Here is a 22000-nt window from a genome sequence, read left to right as displayed (position 1 = left end):
TGCACCTTCCTCCACTCTTATACGACACCCTATGATCCTCCTTCTTCTTAAAATAAGTGTTCACCACTGCCATTTCCATCCTTTTAGCAAAATCTACCACCATCTGCCCTTCCACATTCCTCTCCTTAAAACCATACCTACCCATCCACCTCCTCATCACCTCTGTTCCCTTTACCCACATGCCCAATAAAGTCTGCCCCAATCAACAACCGTGCTTTCCTAGGTACACCATCTACCACTTCATCTAACTTACTCCAGAATTTTTCCTTCTCCTCCATCTCACAGCCAATTTGTGGAGCATAGGCACTGATGACATTTATCATCATCCTTCAACTTCCACCTTCACAATCATCACCCTATTAGAAACTCTCATCACCTCCACTACACTCTTACTGTACTCTTCCTTCAGAATCACCCCTACACCATTTCTCATTCCATCCACACCATGATAAAACAGTTTAAATCCACCTCCAATGTTCCTGGCCTTACTCCCTTTCCACTTGGTCTCCTGAACACACAGCATATCTACCGTTCTCCTCTCCATCATATCAGCTACCTCTCTCCCTTCACCAGTCATAGTACCAACATTTAAAGTACCAACCCGAACCTCCACTCTCCAACACTTGTCCTTTCCCTGCCGTCTCTGTAGATGTCTTCCTCCTCTCCTTCACCTCCTTCGGCCAACAGTAGCCCAATTTCCACCGGTACCCTGTCGGCTAACGATACCTGTGGCGGTCGTTGTTAACCCGGGTCTCAACCGATCTGGTACGAAATTCTCATTTGTGATCCGCATATTTGATTTGGCACGTTTTTACGTTGGATGCCCTTCCTAACGCAACCCTCCCCATTTACCCGGGCTTGAGACCGGCACCAAGAGTGCACTGGCTTGTGCATCCATAATGGCTGGGTTCTGATACACAGTATAGTAATGACACTAAAGAAAGTTAAATAAGATTGTAGCTTTCAGGCAATAAATCTTTATTGTTGCGAAAACCCTTCAAAACACCCTCCAAAAAACATAAATCAGATCACTCACCGATATGGAGCCTTCCCCATGCCCAGACGCTGTTACTGTTAGATCTCCATTTGCCAAGAACTATTGAAAGCAACACAGTATTAACACAATATGTCCACAATAAAGAGCCTTGTAGCCTCCTGACCCCAGATCAGTCTTCCAGAGCTTCAGCTCAGGTCTCATCTCTGGTTGTCTAGTTCCCTCCTACCTCTTAAAAACATGCCAATAGATTTACTGCCTATATTAACAAGTGTAAATGTATGTATGCACACTGTCCTATGAACTGTCCAGGTCAAGGTTACAGAAGATATCCGTCAACACATATTGCATGCCTCTTAAAGAGCATCTTAAAGTCCTTGCCATGTCTCCTTACCTTGTCTGAGCGTTGTAGATTTTTATCAGCTTTGGAGAATGAGCCTTTAAAGTCTGTACTTCTTGCAGTGGAACTGACAATGACAGTCAAGGTTCCCTCCTTGTTCTTAGGTTTTTCTGTCATGTACTTAGCTACAGCTTGAAACACCACGGCGGTAGCCTGAAGGTGGAGATTAGAAAAGCTAAAACTATTAGCATATTAGATTTTAATGTTTTGTGAAACACCAGTAGACGCAGTAACAGATACTACAGACTGCGTTCTCAATAAATGTGTGGAAACATGGTAAAATGCCAGTTTACGAATTGAGGGCAGAGACACTAACTTGTAGTATTTCGTAATACTTACTAACACCTGCCCATCACCTACTGTATGTGTTACATTAAAGAAAAATAGCATTGCCTATAAATGCTAAATAAAGGCAATGCATTTAAATGTAAAATAATGTATAGCAACATTACCTGGGTGGACTGATATCCGCTCCCTAATGCTTGATTCCTCCTCAGCCAATCTGCGATTGGTTTGGCCTTCTCATAATCATGAGTCTCCAGCAGGGCCAGGAGAGCATATCCGGTTGCTTCCAGGGTAAACAAATGACCCTCTTTCACAGGCCAGTAGCTCCGGTCTTCAAAAATAAAGCACACAGGCGGCTATCAATCTCTGCTACTGACCTAGCATCAATGCTGAGGCAGATTTATTATACAATTGTAATCATAACATTTCAGAATTAGTTTCATATTTATTTGCCAATATATCTGTAGACTTTAAGCACACTAGTCAGTGTGATCCAGACATACAGAGCAAATGCTATAGTTAGCTGAGGGAAGTGTAGCAGGAATAAAAATATTTACCTGGAGTTAATCAGCAGTTTTTTAAACATATGTTCGTGTTAACTACACAAGAACACCACAAATTGGGATTGGGAAGTGTTAATTCTCTGGCTTACCAGATGAAGCAAATCTAAACAAACGGTCTGTATCCAGCTGGCCATCTCTTGCCAGAGCATAGGAAGCCATGGCCACAGCATATGTGTCCGTTGTAGAATCAATGTTCTTTGCAATGTAGTTTGCTGCACTGTGCAGGTGCTCTTGGTAATTCTGAAAAATATTGAAATTAAACAAGACTGAGTGGCGAAGTATGGGATCATATGATTACATGTGATTGTACATCAAGCATCAGCTTGATATTTAGATGTAGAACTCTCTAGTTGCCTTCATACTTACAGGTACGTCGTTTTCACAAAGTTGGCGCGCTTCCTGTAATGCCATCAGTACAAATGCAGTCATGGTTAGACCGGAACTTTTGCCCTATAAAAAAAACAGAATCAGATGATTAAGCATATGTGTGTATATGTGTGTGTGTGTGTGTGTGTGTGTGTGTGTGTGTGTGTGTGTGTGTGTGTATATGTGCGTGAGACTACAGATTGATTTCTTAAGCCCTATTCGGACAAGACTAGTTTTCCAAACGACGTTTGAGTTAGAATTTTTTTTCAGCCGACTGACATTGCATGTATGGATTCGGACAGGACTAACATCTCCGTGTTTATTACGGAGGTAGGAGTGTCTGTGTTTTACATGTGGGCATTGCACAAGACCACATGTCCAGGATGCGTGGTATATGACCGATCAATAGTAAAATGGCAGCGAAAAAGAAAGCGAAATTATTTTTATAAAAGTTTTTTGTATTTTTTCGGAGGGTAGTAAACACATCTACATCCATTATTGGTGCGCAGAAAGCAGAAGCTTGAATACCGGCGCGCTAGGGTTAGTACGGTAGTTCACGTTGACCAAAACACACAATAAAACGCGTTTTGGAAAAAACATTTTCGGCAATCACAGACATTCGCATTCGGACGGGATTAGATTTCTCAGAGGACCGCCGAGTTTGCTGAAAAACAGTAGGTAAATTGCTCTGGGATTTTTACAGAGGTCGTGTGAGAAAAAAAGACAGACATGGCAGATTCGGACGGGATTCAAATCACAAAGTACGTCTGTGAAACAGAAATTTCTCTAACGACCCCATGTAAAACTAGTCCCATCCGAATCTTTCACAGAGGAACTTTGTGATTTTAATCCCGTCCGAATCTGCCATGTCTGTCTTTTTCTCCCACGACCTCTGTAAAAATTCCAGAGCAAATTACTGTTTTTCAGCAAACTCGGCGCTCCTCTGAGAAATCTAATCCCATCCGAATGCGAATGTCTGTGATTGGCGAAAAAGTTTTTTTCCAAAACGCGTTTACTTGTGTGTTTTGGTCAACGTGAACTACCGTACTAACCATAGTGTGCCGGTATTCAAATTTCTGCTTTCTGCGCACCAATAATGGATGTAGAGGTCTTGTGCAACGCCCACATGTAAAACACAGACACTCCTACCTCCGCAATAAACACGAGATGTTAGTCCCGTCCGAATCCATACATGAAATGACGGACGTCGGTTGAAAAAAATTCTAACTCATACGTCGTTTGGAAAACTAGTCCCGTCCGAATAGGGCTATTGAAGTGCATCCATCATTCCCACAGTGTTCTCTTGCCTCAGTATTATTGCTGTTCATACAATGTTTTTTTTTTTTTACATGCGAGAACTTCCAGAACTTTTCTTCAAGTAAAAATCTAAGGAATTTTACTTTTTCTAAACATTATTTGAATTTATTTTACTTTTATAACCTTTGTTCAGGCACTAAAAGCTGCTAGAGCTGAACACCTGAGCAAACTTATAGAAAACAACAAAAACAATCCCAGGTTCCTTTTCAGTACAGTAGCTAAACTAACTACAAATCAGGGCTCTGAAAATTGTGTTCCATCACAGTTTAGTAGTGAGGACTTTATGATTTTCTTCACTGAAAAAATAGATAACATTAGAAAAACAATTGTGGCAGTTCAACCTCTTACAGCATCTCCTGAGACAGTGTTACCTTCAACTCCACAACTCCACTGTTTTACATGTATAGGACAGGAAGAGCTGTATAATGTTATTGCCAAAGCTAAATCGACAACATGTCAGTTAGATCCAATTCCTACTAAATTACTGAAGGAAGTGTTATATACAACTGGTGAGCCTCTTCTAAATATTATTAACTCCTCACTATCTTTAGGTCACGTCCCTAAATCCCTCAAGTTAGCAGTTATTAAGCCCCTCATTAAAAACCTAATCTGGATCCAAACACGTTATCAAATTACAGACCAATTTCAAATCTCCCATTTATGTCTAAGATTTTAGAAAAGATTGTCGCTGCACAGTTATGTTCCTACCTGCAAGAGAACAATATCTTTGAAGAATTTCAGTCAGGTTTTAGGCCCCATCATAGCACAGAAACTGCTCTAGTTAAAATAACTAATGACCTGTTTTTAGCTTCAGACCAAGGCTTCATCTCGCTGTTGGTTTTACTAGATCTTAGTGCTGCATTCGACACTATAGACCATGATCTCCTCCTAGATCGCTTACAAAATTACATCGGCATTCAGGGACAGGCATTAAGCTGGTTTAAATCCTACCTGTCCGATCGTTACCATTTCGTAGATTTGAATGGAGAGCTATCCAGGCTAATGCAAGTAAATTATGGCGTGCCGCAAGGTTCAGTTCTAGGACCCCTGCTCTTCACAATATACATGCTTCCGTTAGGAAATATTATTAGAAGGCATGGAATTAGCTTCCATTGTTATGCTGATGATACTCAGCTATATATTTCATCTAAACCAGGCGATACAGCTCAATTAACCCGGATGACTGAGTGTGTTAAGGAACTAAGAGATTGGATGACCCATAACTTTCTACTTTTAAATTCTGATAAGACTGAGATTTTGCTCATCGGCCCAAAAACTGGTATACAGACGCTCCAGCATCTCAACCTGCATTTAGACGGATGTTCTGTAACCACTAGTTCAACGGTAAAAGACCTGGGTGTTATTTTAGACAGCGACTTGTCTTTCAAAAATCACATCAATCAGGTTACAAAACAGCCTTCTTTCACCTTAGAAATATTTCTAAGCTAAGAAATATGTTGTCTATATCCGATGCAGAGAAGCTCGTCCATGCGTTTATGACCTCCAGAATAGACTACTGTAATGCGTTACTAGGTGGATGTCCTGCTTCATTAATAAACAAGCTTCAGTTAGTCCAGAATGCAGCAGCCAGAGTTCTTACAAGGTCAAAAAATATGATCACATAACCCCGATCTTATCGTCCCTACATTGGCTTCCTGTTAAGTTTGAATAGACTACAAACTATTACTTCTCACTTATAAAGCACTAAATGGTTTGGCTCCGTGTATCTATCCAGTCTTTTAACACGCTACAATCCGCCACGCTCCTGAGATCTCAAAACTCTGGGCTTCTAGTAGTTCCTAGAATAGCAAAGTCCACTAAAGGTGGTAGAGCATTTTCACATTTAGCTCCTAAACTCTGGAATAGTCTTCCTGACGGTGTTCGGGGCTCAGACACACTCACCCAATTTAAGTGTAGATTAAAACGTATCTTTTAGCAAAGCCTACACATAACACACATCACATATCATAACCTTGTACTCCAGAACATCTGATCACATGCACATTATCAACTTGTGCTGTTAATATCATGAACAGCAGCTACGCTAATTCCTCTCCACTGCTTCTCTTTCTCTCCCCATCCCGAGGCATCCTGAGGTTGCTCCAGCTCCAGTCACCTCCCACCTCGTGATGATTACGGACCTTTAAAGAAGTAGATGCCGAACTCACAAACATCCTGAACCATCTAGAGACGTACCAGTGCCATTTGGATCCCGCTACATGTGTGGAGTTTTGACATTGGACCTCCTGGAGTGTTTAAAGGCTCTGGCATGGAGAAGCTGATGCTGGATCTGTGGTGATCACAAATGCTGAGCTTATAAAACTCGGAGCTACTAACCATATAGACTGTTTAAGACTGCAGAAAGAACATTACTTATAATCTTATACTCCAGTGCTCATGTTAGTTCTCACTCTCCAGTGTTCTGTATTGTTGAAAGATTTATGATCAAACTCTTGATGTCACCCAGATGAGGATGGGTTCCCCTTTTGAGTCTGGTTCCTCTCAAGGTTTCTTCCTCATAACATCTAAGGGAGTTTTTCCTTGCCACAGTCGCCACGGCTTGCTCATCAGGGACAAATGCACACCATTCACCATCACTGTTGATTTGTGTAAAGCTGCTTTGAGACAATGTCTGTTGTGAAAAGCGCTATACAAATAAACTTGACTTGACTTGACTTGACTTCAGCTTCAGCAAGAAGATTAAAAAATAAATGAATTTTTTTTTTTTCTTTTCAAGAACTAAGAGAACCATATAACACTAACATTCATCTTCATCATAGTTCTGAATGTACCAGTGAGATATAAAGGTTTTAAAAGGTCAGATGTGGTAACTTACGCCCATAGAGCTGGAGCCAACGCTGGACACTTCAGTGAACATCCCTTCAGGAGACTTTGTTTTAGTAACCAGCCACTCAGCAGCATCACAAATGACTTTATGGTTTATGGCGACCAATTCATCCGCCAGACTGAACATTTTCACCACGTACGCAGTTAGCCTGGAGAGAAATACAGATATGTAAGTAATAATCCAGTGCTGGGTATGTGTATGTCCTACAAAATGTTAGTGAGCAATGTGGAGGTAAACAATAGCCTCCCAACTAGCCATGGATTATAACCTTATACCATGGTCTCTTTCCAGCATTAACAGGTTAAAGCTTAATTTTCCTTACGCATTTATATGATTCTGATCATAAACTAAATTATAAAATTCTGTTGCTCCAAATCACATACAGAGATAAAGTAGTGTCACATCTCTACTACTTTTCTTTTCCAGTTTTATCTTGTGCTTAGAGCCATTTATCATATTAAATATATTTAACATAGAATTTCCACCACATGCAAAAATCAAGCTCAGGAAGGTCATTAGAAAATGTGTATAATAGGTGTCTCACTCTGGATGAAACTGGAACTTGATGATACTTTGGTTACAGGTGTTTATAAGCAGCACATTCATTTAGAACACTGATGCAACTGACCTTCAAATTATGTGGAGTTTAACCAATAAAAAAAGATAACAATCGAACAATATAATACCAATAATAACAATTACCCATAAATAATAATAAATAAAAAAAAACCTAACCATGTGCTGCCTCTTGTGTTTGACCACATGCCGAAGGAATGATCGCTTTGTTGATATGTAAGCTCTGTCTGAATGCCTGTGATAAAAAAAGGAGAGACAATTAGCAGAAGCCTGAACACTAGTTCTCATCTCTGTAGTTTATTCTTTCTATATATGTGCATCTTGGTGTGTAGCACTGGTGGGCACCAGCTTCCATCTATTCCACAATGCTGAAAATGGAAAATACCAGTTTAATGCTTTATATCCAACCTGTACTGATGTGACCGAGAGCTTCGACACGTTTATCCACCCCCACATCACTCCACTGGTTGGTTTTGTCCAGGTAATGTGTTGCAATTAGAGGCAGGACCATGGCCATCAGGTTTTGCTCTCCACAGCCTGATGGCCGTTTAATGAGGGTTTCTAGACCTTTACCACTGATTGCTTCCTCAATCATCTGTGACAAAGGCCTGCCTGTAAGGACCACAAACCACAGACTATTTTATCTGGCTGAAAAATACGTAACAACACAAATATCATTATATCACTATTATATACAAGTCTAGTAAAATAATGCTTTATTTATGCAGACGTCTGTCTGATCTTTTTCCAAACTCACTTACATTATGCTTGTTTAAAATTATAATTTTTTTTTTTTACAAATACAGACTAACAGATTTTTTACTTGCTTAGAACACATGCGGGGCAAAAATCTGAAAAAGGATCAGGTGTCAGGATCTGGGACATTGTGACTGTGCTTTTGTTTTTGGCCAGCAGATGTCGCCACTGGGCCCATAGGCCCTACTTCCCACTCCATACTCCCTATCCTCTAACTATGTCCTTTATGTTTTGTGTTGTACTTGTTATCTCTCTACATTGTTGTTATTGAATGTAAACTTATTGATCAGAGTGTGGCAACAGGGGAGTGGTCAAGCACTGGTTTGTAAATGAGGCAGAGGAAGTGTTAAGGATCAAACACCTGTGTGTATCTTCCATGAATGAGTTTTGGTGAGCTGCACCCTGTGTATTTATGGTGTGTGTGATTAGCTTGCACTCTTCTGGTAATTTTGGTAAAAACCTGCTGTTTAAGAAAGGCTCCTCTAATAACTATGTGAAATTGTGTTTTAAAATGTTTTGTAGAAATATTACCTCTAACAGCTATGTAGGTATGAGCATCTGTGTCTGGCATTTGGTTGTTCAGGAATGGCCTATTAATCTCTGATCGCTGCCGTCCTCCTGCCAGACAAAGACAAACAGCATGAGAAAGATTATTATTACCCTAATAATAAGAATCAAATAAAATATTGATTATTCACCAGTGATTTTTTATTTTTGCTCCTGAAATCTGGTAGGCAAAAGCATGCTGAAATAACAAACACATAAGAGTGTTTACTTACCGTGCTTGTTAGGCTCTAATATTAAAGTGAGCTCTCCTGTGTACGTCAAAATGCCCTGAGTCTTTCACATGCACCAGAACCAGAGTACAAACAAGAAAATGGTGTTTTACTAACAATCCAAACACAATAAAATGTTTTACATCCTGCTGCAATAATTTCCAACTGGTTACATCTAGCCAATTAAACCTCATTCCCAAAATGTGTCCCAAAATAACTAACTAGAAATATTCATAGTTTAAATAGAACATACTAGAATAAAATAAACAAAAAAAAAATTACTTTGTACATTCATGTATTTTTAAGGAAAAAATAATGGGAAGCTTGCACATTTGGAAAGGCTCCATCAATGCTGGATGATATATACCAGTTTTAGAGCAACAAAAAGTATTCCGTTCCAGAAAAATTTCTTTTTTAGGGAAGGCCTTGACTATTTGAGCAAGACAATGCTCACTGCATACTGCATCTATTATAATAGCATGACTTTGTAGCAAACTGTCCTGCCTGCAGCCTAGACCTTTCACCATTTGGAAACATTGTTGCGTCATAAAACAAAAAATACAATTAAGGACACCCAGAACTGTTGAGCAGTTAGGAACATATCTCACAAAACTTCGGCAACTGGTATCCTCAGTTCCCAGATGTATACAGACAAAAGATGTAATGCTACAAAATGGTAAACATGCTCCTTTCCCGTCAGAAGATCCAAAACCGGAAACAAAAATGCGGGAAGCAAAAAACGAGGGGCAGGAAAGTCTCAAATGGACATGGAAGCCAACGAGACAATCTGGCAGAGAACGCGAGGAATCCGCTTTCATTTATGCAATGGCAAGATGGCGCACAGGACGGTTGCAAGTTTGCCCTACCCCGGAAGCGGAAGTACCGGTGGCTGACAGTACCCCTCCCCTTAGGCCGGCTCCAGACTGCCCACCAGGTTGGTCTGGGTGTTCCCGGTGAAAACAGGAAATGAGGTTGGGATCCAAAATGTGACGTGCAGGCACCAATGAGCGTCCCTTAGGACAGTAGAATTCCCAGTCCACAATGTATTGTAAGCCTCTTCCTCTGCGTCTTGAGCATAGGAGAAGGTGCACAGTGAAGACGGGGCCACCGTCAGTGACACATGTTCTGGTACAGAACATAAAGTCTACCCTCTGGACAGCCATCCGGGGTGGGCTGCCCCGAAGTAGCTCTTGTATTCGAAGTAGCTCTTGTGTTCAATGTCCAAGCGAAGAACTCGGACGGAAACGGACGGAGGAAGGATGTGACCTGGGTCTTCCCCTTCCTCCTCTTCGCGGGAACCCAGTTGAGACAGGGCATCTGGTTTGCTGTTCTTAGAGCCTGGACGGTATGACAGGGTAAAACAAAAACATCCAAAAAATAGCCCCCACCATGGCCTGCTATGGGTTGAGATGCTTGGCTGCCCATAGATACACCAGGTTGCAATGGTCTGTCTGCACAATGAAAGGGTGTGGACAGCAGCTCGCAGTCCCTGATGGAGTAGTTCTGTTCTGTGGGATTTAGTCGGCGTGAGAAGAAGGCACAAGGATGGAGGCGGTTTTCAGTGGCTCCTCTCTACAACAGGATGGCTCTCACGCCCTTGAAAGAGGCATCAACCGTAATGACAAATTGCCTGTGAAGGGTCGGGCAGAGTAAGGATAGGTGCAGAGGTGAACCGGACCTGTTTCGCCTCAGGATTCCAAGTGAATGGCTGACAAGTGGAGGTGAGAAGGTGTAGGGGGGCAGCAATGGTGCTAATGGCAGCGGTGTTTTTCCAGGGAGCAGGAGTAGATTAATATGTCGTCCAGGTAGACAAAGACAAAAAATAAAGGCGCATGTCCCGAAGGACATCATTGATCAGGGCCTGGAAGACAGCTGGGGCATTAGTGAGGTCCAAACAGCATGACCAAGTACTCATAGTGGCCTGCTGGGGTGTTAAAGGCTATCTTCCATTTGTTCCCCTCACGAATGTGTACGAGGTGGTAGTGTTACGGAGGTCTAGCTTAGTAAAGATGGTGGCTCCCTGGAGAAGCTCAAAGGTTAAAGACATCAAGAGCAAGGGGTTCCAATTCTTAATAGTGATTGAGTTAAGTCCCCGGTAGTCAATGCAGGGGTGGTGGCTTTTGTCCTTCTTTTCCACAAAAAAGAAACCTGCCCATGCCAGGAAAGAGGGAGGGCGGATGATCCCAGATGAGAGGGACTCCCAGATGTAATCAGTCATAGCCTCTCTTTCAGGACCAGTCAAGTGGTAGAGGCGCCCAACACCCGGCCACTGGTCCAGTGCAGGTGAGGGTTGTGCCTCTGCAACCATGGGAAACCGAACATGGCAGGTGCTCGCGGTGATGGGATGATGGGGAACAATAACCATTCATGATGATTTTCAGCGGTGGAAAAGAGGAGAGGCTTGGTGCGGTGGGTGACCCAATAGAGAACGTGGCCGTCGAAAAAACGGACCAGGAGTTGAGCAGGGAGTGGTTTGGACTCAATGCCCAGTTGGCAAGCAAGTTCCTCATCCAAAACTTCAGCATTCGCCCCGGATAAAAATACCATGACTGGCGGCACTGCGCGAATCCGAGAAAACCGGTAGATTCAAAACCTAAACCAAAAACGTGGGAAGTAAAAAACGAGGGGCAGAAATGTCTCAAATGGATATGGAAGCCAACGAGACAATCTGGCAGAGAACGCGAGGAATCCGCGTCCATTTATGCAACAGCAAGATGGCAGCCGGGACGGTTGCGAGTTCGCTACCCCAGAAGTGGGAGCTGCGTAAGTGGAAGAACCAGAAGTGTGCGCACTGCTGGCTGACATTTCCAAACTTTTTTGAGGCATTTTGCAGCCATCGATTTCAAAATTAAATTTTTTTGAAATTACATCATTACAATTTTATAACATTTGTTTTTTATTGTGAATAGAATATAAATTTATCAGATTTGCAAATCATTGCATTCTGTTTTTATTTAAATTGTGCCCATTGTCCAAACATTTTTGGAATTGGCGTTATAAAAACATGGACATCATTATAGATTGTCAATTATTTGCTGCTACAAAAGAGAGGGTTTGAATGAATTTAAATGTTTGACTTTAAATAAATTCCAAAATACTGATTATAAACTGCCAGTCAAAGACAACAGGAGTTCTATAAAAAGTTTTGCTACAAGCTCAGTGGGTGGACTAGTAGGTGATTTGGGTCCTGGTCCAGGAAGACAGTAATCGTCTATAGGTTACGTATTACGGCTTGGAGGGACACTCTGGATGAATAAGACTTAGAGGCTTGAGTTGAGTGCGTTCTGACTCTGAATGGAGTGGGTGAGACCAGAGGACCCGTAAGAAGACAAAATCCTCACGTCAATAATCTATCTGCTAAGGGTCTGCTTATGAGCAGGAAGGCCTCTCCTCAGAGGGCCTTAGCAGATGAACAATTGTTCCAACTTCTTCCAAGGACTTGTCTTGTAAACATAACAGTTCAGTGCTCGGACCTGGTCTGGGGTCTGGAATGGAGAAAGATTGAATGCCCGCTCTGAGGTGCAGGAAGGCACTGGCCATGCCTGGAGTAAACTCCAGAAAGGAGGGTGCCACAGAGAGGGCCTGTAGATCACCTACTCTCCTCAGAGAGCAGATAGCTAGCAAGAACACAGTCTTAATTGACAAGAGCATCAATGAAATCTCGGCCAATGACTCGAAGGGAGGCTCGGACAGAGCCTTTAGCACTACGGCCAGGTCCCACTCAGGGACTCCTTGTCAGACCCGAGGTTGAGGCAAAGGTGCCATGGAGAAAATGCGTCAGGAGTGGGTCTCTGCCCAGTGAATGCCGCGACATTGGCGCGACATTGACGCTGAAACGGCAGACGCAAAGACTTTAATGGTGGATGGAGATAATCCTTTTGCAAACTGTTCCTGCAAGAACTTCAGCGCTGAACCAACTGGGCAGTGGACTGGGTCCAATTGGTGCTGAGGACCATAGGGGATAGGGCATTGTCTCTATAGATGCAAACATGTCCAAACCTCTCCCAGATCTGCTCCACCACATGAGGGTGCAGGCGCCCAGGTCTGGACCCCTGCTTTGACAGGGTGTCTGCTGCTTCGTTTAACCCGCCTGGGATGTTAGTTGCTCTCAGTTGCTCTCTCAAGTAAGTTGCTCTCTCACTGAAGGACCCGATATTTGTACGCTTTTACCCGAAAAGGATCTTGGATCTGATCTGGTCTAAGACCCGACTTGTTTGAGGGTCAGCATTTCGAACTGGAGCCTCGTCAGAGAGCAGTTCAGCTGACGTAGATCTAGAATAGGATGGAGGGACCACCTTGATGGCCTCCATCCTCAGAAGAGTGTCTACTTCTTTTTCCATGGCCAGAGCCTGTTTGCTTTCCACCAGAGTGAGACAGAGCCCAATGAACCGGGCAGACAAGACCTGAACTGAATCATATAGCCTCGCTCTACAGTGCGCAGGACCCTTCAAGAAAAGTCTGGCAGAACTATCCAGGCTGCCAGGTGTTTTTTTAAGGGTATCAGTCTCTCAAGACTGACCTCCAGAACACCAAGAGCCAGGGCAGTGCCCTGGTGCAGCTCTAGAGGTGGGAACTCCTGGTCCACAACAACACCGGGCGGAAACCAAGGAGGGAGTTCGCTGGAGCTGGCTGTGCCCTGAAACACATTTGTCGCAGGAATAATGAGCCAGGTCCCCGAGGGAGCCGTAGAGAAACTGGCACCAAAGAAGGCGATGCTATACAACCTCCGGTCATCTGGTCATCCCTTTTGGTCGTAGCCCTCTTATTGAAGATGACAGTCCTGAGATCTGTCATTTCACGTGGCTTCGGGCCAGATCGTTGTGCGGGATACTTTACGGGGGGGGGAGTGCGTCATGACACTGTCTATGCTCTTCCCAAAGGGGCTGTGCCCACCAAGCACCCCCATGAAAGCGGAGTGAGAGGTACCGCTGGAATGCTGCTGATTGTTTCTTTGCTTCCTGAAACCTTTCTACTGAGATAACGGGGTCACCAAAAAGGCCTTAGGGTGAGAGAGGGGCGTCCAACAGCATGGCTTTGTCCCTGCCAGAAATCTCGGACAGGGTGAGCCACAGATGTCTCTCTGTGTCCGTCAGGGTGGCCATAGACTGGCCACTGGCTTTACTAATCTCTTTTGTGGCTTGTAGGGCCTGGTCCACCATACGGCGGAGCTCTTGGATCTGGCCGGCATGATGTCTCCCACATCCAGCTCCCCAAGCAGGTCTGCTTGGTATGCCTGCAACACCGCCATGGTGTGCAAAAAACGGCAGACCCCGACATGGAGGCTGTGACGGCGTGAACAAAAAAATGCTTGTCGAGCTCACTGGACGAAGGCTGGCCAAGCTATATCCAGCTTCTCTAGGGCACCTGTCACAACCTCCAGGAGCTCCCCACTTCTGGGTTCGTAAGGAACTGTCCTTCCCCTCCTTGGATTATTTGTAAACCGCGAGAAGTGGGAGCGGAGGGATCACATACACATGCGAGCACAAAGCATGCGGTGCAATGAGCGCGACGCACAGGCTGTGCTTTGTGCACATTTGGAACGATCGCTTGCTTTTAGGACATTTACCACTTACTTTGACTTTATGTGTGTTTTATACTTTCTGGTCATGATGACGTAGCTTCCTGTGTTTGACTTGTTTGCCGTGAGTTCCGTGTTTGTATTTCTGTTGCCCTTTTTAAACAAACTTCACTATTTATCTATCCTTTTTTCCTCCTTAAATAATCCTAAATTGTTTTTTGTCTTCCTGACTTGTGCCTGTAGGTCGTTAACTCGACTATCACTAGTGTTGACTACATTTATTGCCTCTCACAGACTGGTCATGGGGGTGGTGTAGCAACCATTTATAGTGCCCTTTTTAATGTTAGTTAGAGATTAGGATTCAGGTTTAAATCATTTGAAGGGCTCCTTCTTAAAGTTGTACTTACAGAGATACATAGAAAACCCTTACTGTCTCTTGCTCTGGTCACCGTGTTGAGACCCCTAGGGCCCTACGCTGATTTTTTTCAAGAGTTTGCTCGTTTTCTTTTAGACCTCTTGATCAATTTTGATAAAGTGCTTATTATAGGAGATTTTAATATTTATGTAGTTGATGCAACAATGCCTTATTAAACTCTTTTGGGGTTAAATAAAACATCATTAGACCTAACTCATCGTTTTAACCACACACTAGACTTAGTAATAGCAGACGTCACAGACGTAGATATTTTACCTCAGAGTGATGACATCACAGACCATTACCTCATTGTAATCACTACTGGTAGAGCATATAAGCCATGTTCATCATGTTATCGACTTGGTAGGACTATTGTTCCGACCACTAAGGATAGATTCATAAATAACCTGCCTGATTTATCTCAATTTCACACTAAACCCATAAATGCTAATAATCTTGATGAAATGACTAACAACATCTGAGACAAGCACCTGCACCTTGGTATAATAGTCATATGCATGCTCTCAAGAGAACAGCCCGTAATGTGAAAAAAAATGGAGGAAATCTAAATTGGAGGTATTTAGAATTGCGTATAAATACAGTATGCTCAGCTACAGACAGGCGCTAAAAACTGCCAAAGCTGAACACCCGAGCAAACTAATAGAAAACAACGCCAGGTTCATTTTCAGTACAGTAACTAAGTTAACTACAAAATAGGTATCTAAACAAAATATTCCATCAAAGTATACTAGTGAGGTCTTTATGAAAAAACTGATAGTATTTGAAAAAATAATTTGGTGGTCCTACCTCTGACAGCATCTCCTGATCCAAACTCCACAACTACACTGGTTTACATGTATAGGACAGGAAGAGCTGTATGATGTTATTACCAAAGCTAAATCAACAACATGCCAGTTAGATCCCATTCCATCTAAACTATTGAAGGAAGTGTTACATACAGCTGGTAAGCCTCTTCTGAATATTATTAACTCCTCCCTATCTTAAGTTCACGTCCCTTTCTATTTGTATTATTAAAATCTGATAAGACATAGATTTTTTCTCATTGGCCCAAAAACCAGTACATAGAAACTCCAGCATTTCAACCTGCATTTAGATGGCTGTTCTGTAACCACTAGTTAAACGATAAAAGACCTGAAAGTTATTTTAGACAGCAACTTGTCTTTTAAAAATCATATCAACCAAGTTACAAAAACAGGTTTCTTCCACATTAGAAATATTGCTAAGCTAAGAAACATGTTCTCTATATCTGATGTAGCTTGTCCATGCATTCATGACCTCCAGAATAGACTATTGTAATGCATTACTAAGTGGATGTCCTGCATCATTAATGAACAAGCTACAGTTTGTCCAGAATGCAGCAGCCGAAGTTCTTACAAAGTCGAGGAAATATGATCATATAACCCCAATCCTATCGTCCCTACACTGGCTACTTGTTACGTTTCGAATCGACTAAAAACTACTGCTTCTTACTTACAAAACTTTAAAAGGTTTAGCTCCCAATTATCTTTAAGGCCTTCTAACACACTACAATCCGTCACGCTCCCTGAGATCTCAAAATTCCGGACTTCTAGTAGTTCTTAGAATAGTGAAGTCCACTAAAGGCGGTAGAGCATTCTTACATTTAGCTCCTAAACTTTGGAATAGTCTTCCTGACAGTGTACAGGGCTCAGACAGACTATCCCAGTTTAAGTGCAGATTAAAAACGTATCTTTTCAGCAAAGCCTACACATAACACACTTCACATTATAACCTTGTGCTCCAAGAACATCTGATCACATGCACATTATCAACTTGTGCTGTTAATATCATGAACAGCAGTTATGCTAATTTCTCTCCACTGCTTCTCTTTCTCTACCCATCCCGAGGCTTCCTGAGGTTGCTTCAGCCCCAGTCACATCCCACCTCATGAAGATTGTGGACCTTTAAAGAAGTAGATACCGACCCCACAAACATCCTGAACCATCTAGAGACGTACCAGTGCCAATTGGATCCCACTTCATGTGGAGTTTTGACATCGGACTGCCTTGAGTGTTTAAAGGCTCTGGCATGGAGAAACTGGTGTTCGATCTACTATGATCGCAAATGTTGAGCTATTTTATGAGTTGCTCAGTAGCTCCTAGTTTTATAATCACAAATGACTGTATAAGACTGTAGAAAGAACATTACTTATAATCTTACACTCTTTCTCGCTCTGGTGTTCTGAATTGTTTAAAGATTTATAATTACACTCTTGATGTCACCCAAATGAGAATGGGTTCCCCTTTTGAGTCTGGTTCCTCTCAAGGTTTCTTCCTCATAACATCTAAGGGAGTTTTTCTTAGCCACAGTGGCCATGGCTGCTCATCAGGGATAAATGCACACTATTCATCTTAACTGTTAATCTGTAAAGCTGCTTTGAGACAATGTATGTTGTGAAAAGTGCTATAGAAATAAACTTAACATGACTTGACTTCTGTTTTAAAAGTAAATGCTTAAAATTAGCAAAATCTCAAGTTATTGAAAAGTTAACATGATTTGAAAGAGGTTTAACATCAAACACAGGAAATATGACAAATGTGAATATGCTAAGGATATTTAAATATTTTTGCTTGTCAAGTTCAAGAACCAAACTCCCGGTAAGAAATGTCCAGTGTTTTTTAAATGAAAATTTTAACAAGCCCATATAGATGTGATGTTTAGGTGTCCAATAATTTATTTACGTTTACCAGAATTTTATTTTATTTTTTTTACCAATGAATCATTTTAAAAGCTCACCACTACTTTCAACACTTTCTCCACACCGTCTGTTATCTGTGTTCCCAGTTCAAAGGCCTTCACCTCGATTTTGTGGTTTCCTGCCTTAAGAGGAATAATGACAAAAGAAACCGCATTGGACGATTGTTTATCAACGCTGACAGTTGTGCGATACTTCTCCTTAAAGCTGGCCATGCTGCATATTTCTTCGGTCTCCTTCAGCTCCACATAGACCTGAGTAACATTGAAAATAATTATTGTTCTACATATCATTGCTGGCTTTGAGCATACAATTCTGTAAAAAAAGGCATATGTTTTGCCGACAAAAAACCTTTTTCATGGGCTTGTTGTTTAAGTTATGGATAACCACTTTGATTTCTATTTGTTCATTGACTGAGGCAGAGTACGGCAATTTCAGATCAATGAAGAAGTTCTTCCTAACTATCAGCTCATATGGATTTGCCACACAAATACCTAAGAACACAGGAAACAATAAGTATTTTATTTTTTGGGAGGGATTTTGTTCTCAAAACAAGCAGTCTTTATAAATATATATTTGAATATAAATTTGAACAACTACGTTTTTTACTAGCAAAATAATTTTTGTATAAATTATATAATAAGTATAAGTAGCATAAACACAATAAGCCTGATTATTGGCACAATATGAATTTGAACCTACTTACCTTCCTGTGAAATACTGACAGCAGTGAGCACCCAGGTGGTGATGGATTCTGGTAGGGTAACATCTCGAATTGTGAAAGTAGTACCACTGTGTGGAGAAACAGAAATTGCATGGGATGCAATATGTTGCCTCACTGTAGTAAATGTATTTATTTAATTAATTAATTAATTAATTATTTATACTGCACAAGGAGCTACTTGCACTTCCCTGTACCTCCTTTTTATCTGGGTCACTCACTACAGATGATATCTCTGTATTTTACAGGAAAGGTTTCTTATCAAAAATATAATGGAAGTAATATTGATGGAATATTTAAAAATGCTTGCAAATTCCCTTTTATTAACCTGAAGAAAATGTTTTAAAGATGTCTGGATCTGGGGGATATTCTGAGTGTTGTCCCCATGTGTTCTCAGTTCCACCACAAGATGGCATTTGGTTGTCCAATTGGCCATGATTGCACCCAGGATCTTGTTAGACTTTGTGTATAAATAATATAATTTTTTGTTTATTGTTACTTGTGCCATTATGTTTACCTGCATGTCCCTGTGGTTCCTGCTACCTGTTAAGGATTGTTACTCATGTCATTCACTTTTTTTGGCTTCTGGATCTTTCTCCCATATATATATATATACATACATACATACATACACATACACACAGTGGAACCCACTTATCTCGACCTCGGTTAACTCGACAACCCTATTAAGTTTGTCTAACCATTTTTTTATTGGTTATGTTTTTTATGTCACCGAAACCCTAATATCTCGAGCTAAAGGGGGAAAAATTTTGCCATTTAACGTCAGTTATGTCGATCGGCACTGTGCAGCGGCAGAAGAACTCGCGAAAGTGGCGGAAAAATCAAGCCTTACAGATACTACAGGTGTTGTATTGTATACTGGTGAATCTCTGCTGTTAGTTAGTGCTAGTGTTAGTAGGAGTGCAGCGCGGAACGTGGGATGAGCAGCAAAAGCATAGTTAACAACGGCAGGATCGGGGGAATCCGCGATGCACTTTGGGAAGAAAAGCGTAGCCGTTGAGAGAGTGCCGGTGGGAAGGCACGTACCGTATACGCATGAGCAATAACAACGACCGCCGTGAACCAACATATACCAACAATAACGGACAGTGAGATTGTGGAAGTTTAAATAGGAGCTGGTAATGATGCTAAACGAGCACCATATGTGCACGACTGAAGCCGGGAGCTTCAGAAAAGCAGCTGAGAAAGCACCTGCCACGCCGAGGGGCGTGGCAGGTGGATTCCTGACAGTTAACAAACATGTACTGTATGTATTTTTATAGCATGCCTTCATCAAACAAATCGCGGCAACGCTGTTGTGTAAAAAAAACCCTGCAAAAACACGTTCATGCACACACTCATTTATTAACGCACATCATGTACATAAAGAAATTTCAAGCACGTTAATATATTGCCGCCATATTGATTTTCGAGATAAATGAATATATATATATATATATATATATATATATATATATATATATATATATATATATATATATATATATATATTTTTTTTTTTTTTTTGCCCTAGCACCTGCCTCTTAAGACTTTGGTGTACGTTTTTGTGGTTTTTTTTTTTGCATTGCTTTCTTTGGATTCTTCTATCAAATCAAATCAATTTGTCACATACACATACATACAGGGTACGACATGCAGCGAAATGCTTTTAACGACGGTCCGGCATGAGGGAATAAAATAGGGAAAAAGGAGAATAAAAATATAAATATAATAACAAAATTTAAAAGAAAAATAAATAACAAGAAAAAGAAGGCAGATAAATAAAGATATATATATATATATATATATATATATATATATATACACATACACAGAAAATGTTTATGGCAGTGTGCAGTTAAACAGTAAACAACAGTAAACAAGTTAGGCATGGATTTTGATTGTCCATGAGTGTCCGTGTGCAGTAAGGTGTGGTGTAAAAATAAGAATATAAAAATATGAAATAAATATGAAAAAGAAAATATGAAATGTAAAGTGCACTGTGCTGTGCAAGTCCAGTGTATAATGTGCCATAGCACGAAAAGTGTGATTGTGCAGGGGAAAAAGGGTGATGATGGAGAGTGGGCCAGTTTTAGATCCTGGGTGTTTCCTGGTTTAAACACCGAATGGCCTCATGGAAGAAGCTCCTCCTCATTCTCTCTGTGTTCGCCTTCAGGGAGCGGAAGCGTTTCCCCGAACGCAACAGAGAAAAGAGTCCATTGTTGGGATGGCTGAGGTCCTTCATAATCTTCCTGGCTCTGGTCCTGCACCGTGTGCCGTAGATGTCCTGCAGGTCAGAGAGCTCGGTGTGGATGGTACGTTCAGCTGAACGCACCACCATCTGGAGGGCTTGTCTGTCCTGCATGGTGCTGTTCCCAAACCAGGAAGTGATGCTACCCGTCAGAACACTCTCAATGGTGCAAGTGTAAAAAGTCTTAAGCACCTGAGAGGGTAGTTTAAAGTCCCTTAAGCGTCTCAGATGGTACAGACGCTGCCGGGCCTTCTTCACCAGGGTGTTGATGTGACAGGACCAAGACAGGTCCTGTGTGATGTGAACACCCAGGTACCGGAAACTGTCCACTCTTTCCACTGGAGTCCCGCAGATGTTTAGCGGTTGGTATGACCGCTCCTGCTTCGTGCTGAAGTCCACGATCAACTCCTTAGTCTTGCTGACGTTCAGGAGAAGGTTGTTCTCCTGGCACCATCTCTCCAGGTTTTTAACCTCCAGTAGGTAGGCCGTCTCGTTGTTGTTGGAGACCCGACCCACCACAACGGTGTCCTCAGCAAACTTGATGATGGTTGTGGAGTTGGAAGTGGCCACACAGTCATATGTGTACAGTGAGTACAGCAGGGGGCTCAGAACACAACCCTGGGGCGCTCCAGTGCTGAGGGTGAGGGTGGATGAGGTGTGTTTTCCCACCCGTACAGCTTGTGGTCTGTCCGTCAGGAAGTTTGAGATCCATTGACACAGCGGCAAGCTGAGTTCCAGGACCTCCAACTTAGAGGTGAGTGTGGAGGGAATTATGGTGTTAAACACTGAACTGTAGTCCACGAACAACATCTTTGTGTAATTCCCGTTTCTTTGGTCCAGGTGGCTGATAGTAGTGTGGAGATGATGTGCAATTGCGTCCTCAGTCGAACGGTTCTGACGGTACGCAAACTGTAGTGGGTCCAGTGTGTCCGATAGTGAGGCAGTGATGCAGTCTCTGACCAGTCTCTCAAAGCACTTCATCACTACTGAGGTCAGAGCTACAGGGCGGTAGTCATTGAGGCAGGCGGGCTGGGGTTTCTTCGGGACAGGGACAATGGTGGACTGTTTGAAGCATGAGGGGACAACAGACTGTTTCAGAGAGAGGTTGAATATATCAGTGGACACCGGTGCTAGCTGGTCAACGCAGGCTTTCAGAACCCGACCTGTGATTCCATCTGGTCCTGCTGCCTTCCTGGTATTCACTCTCTTGAATGCCCTCCTCACGTCATGCTCCGAGATGGTGAATGTGTTTACCTCTCTGGCTCTCTCAGCGTGCATGCTGGTTGTGCCACTAGCGCCGCTAGTGTGGTTAGCTGCAGCCTCGAAACGAGCGTAAAAGGTGTTTAGCTCATCTGCCAGAGAAGCGTCCGCATTCACCATTCTGGAAGATGGTGTTTTATAGTCCGTTATTGTCCTTAGTCCCTGCCACAGGCTCCTGAAGCCACCTTGTTGGAACTGTTTCCTCCCGTAGCGCCGCTTT

At 42.2% G+C, this 22000-nt stretch overlaps 1 protein-coding gene across 1 annotated transcript in view; it reads right to left on the bottom strand.

Moving 5' to 3' along the window:
- Window positions 1-22000, bottom strand: part of LOC124378333 (complement C3-like) — an 80348-nt gene that overhangs the window by 24458 nt on the left and 33890 nt on the right. Inside the window, exons 19-31 of the mRNA XM_046837928.1 lie at window positions 18255-18340; window positions 17900-18042; window positions 17590-17802; window positions 8885-8945; window positions 8637-8723; window positions 7758-7961; window positions 7509-7584; window positions 6762-6921; window positions 2609-2692; window positions 2332-2482; window positions 1847-2010; window positions 1389-1547; window positions 1037-1096 (exon numbers count right to left, since the gene is read on the bottom strand). Of these exons, the coding sequence (XP_046693884.1) occupies window positions 1037-1096; window positions 1389-1547; window positions 1847-2010; window positions 2332-2482; window positions 2609-2692; window positions 6762-6921; window positions 7509-7584; window positions 7758-7961; window positions 8637-8723; window positions 8885-8945; window positions 17590-17802; window positions 17900-18042; window positions 18255-18340 (1648 nt within the window). The remainder of the gene's footprint in view (window positions 1-1036; window positions 1097-1388; window positions 1548-1846; window positions 2011-2331; window positions 2483-2608; window positions 2693-6761; window positions 6922-7508; window positions 7585-7757; window positions 7962-8636; window positions 8724-8884; window positions 8946-17589; window positions 17803-17899; window positions 18043-18254; window positions 18341-22000) is intronic.

The sequence above is a fragment of the Silurus meridionalis genome, chromosome 24 (genome assembly GCF_014805685.1).
Source record: "Silurus meridionalis isolate SWU-2019-XX chromosome 24, ASM1480568v1, whole genome shotgun sequence".
Taxonomy (NCBI): Eukaryota; Metazoa; Chordata; class Actinopteri; order Siluriformes; family Siluridae; genus Silurus; species Silurus meridionalis.
This window is presented reverse-complemented; position numbering and strand designations above follow the sequence as displayed.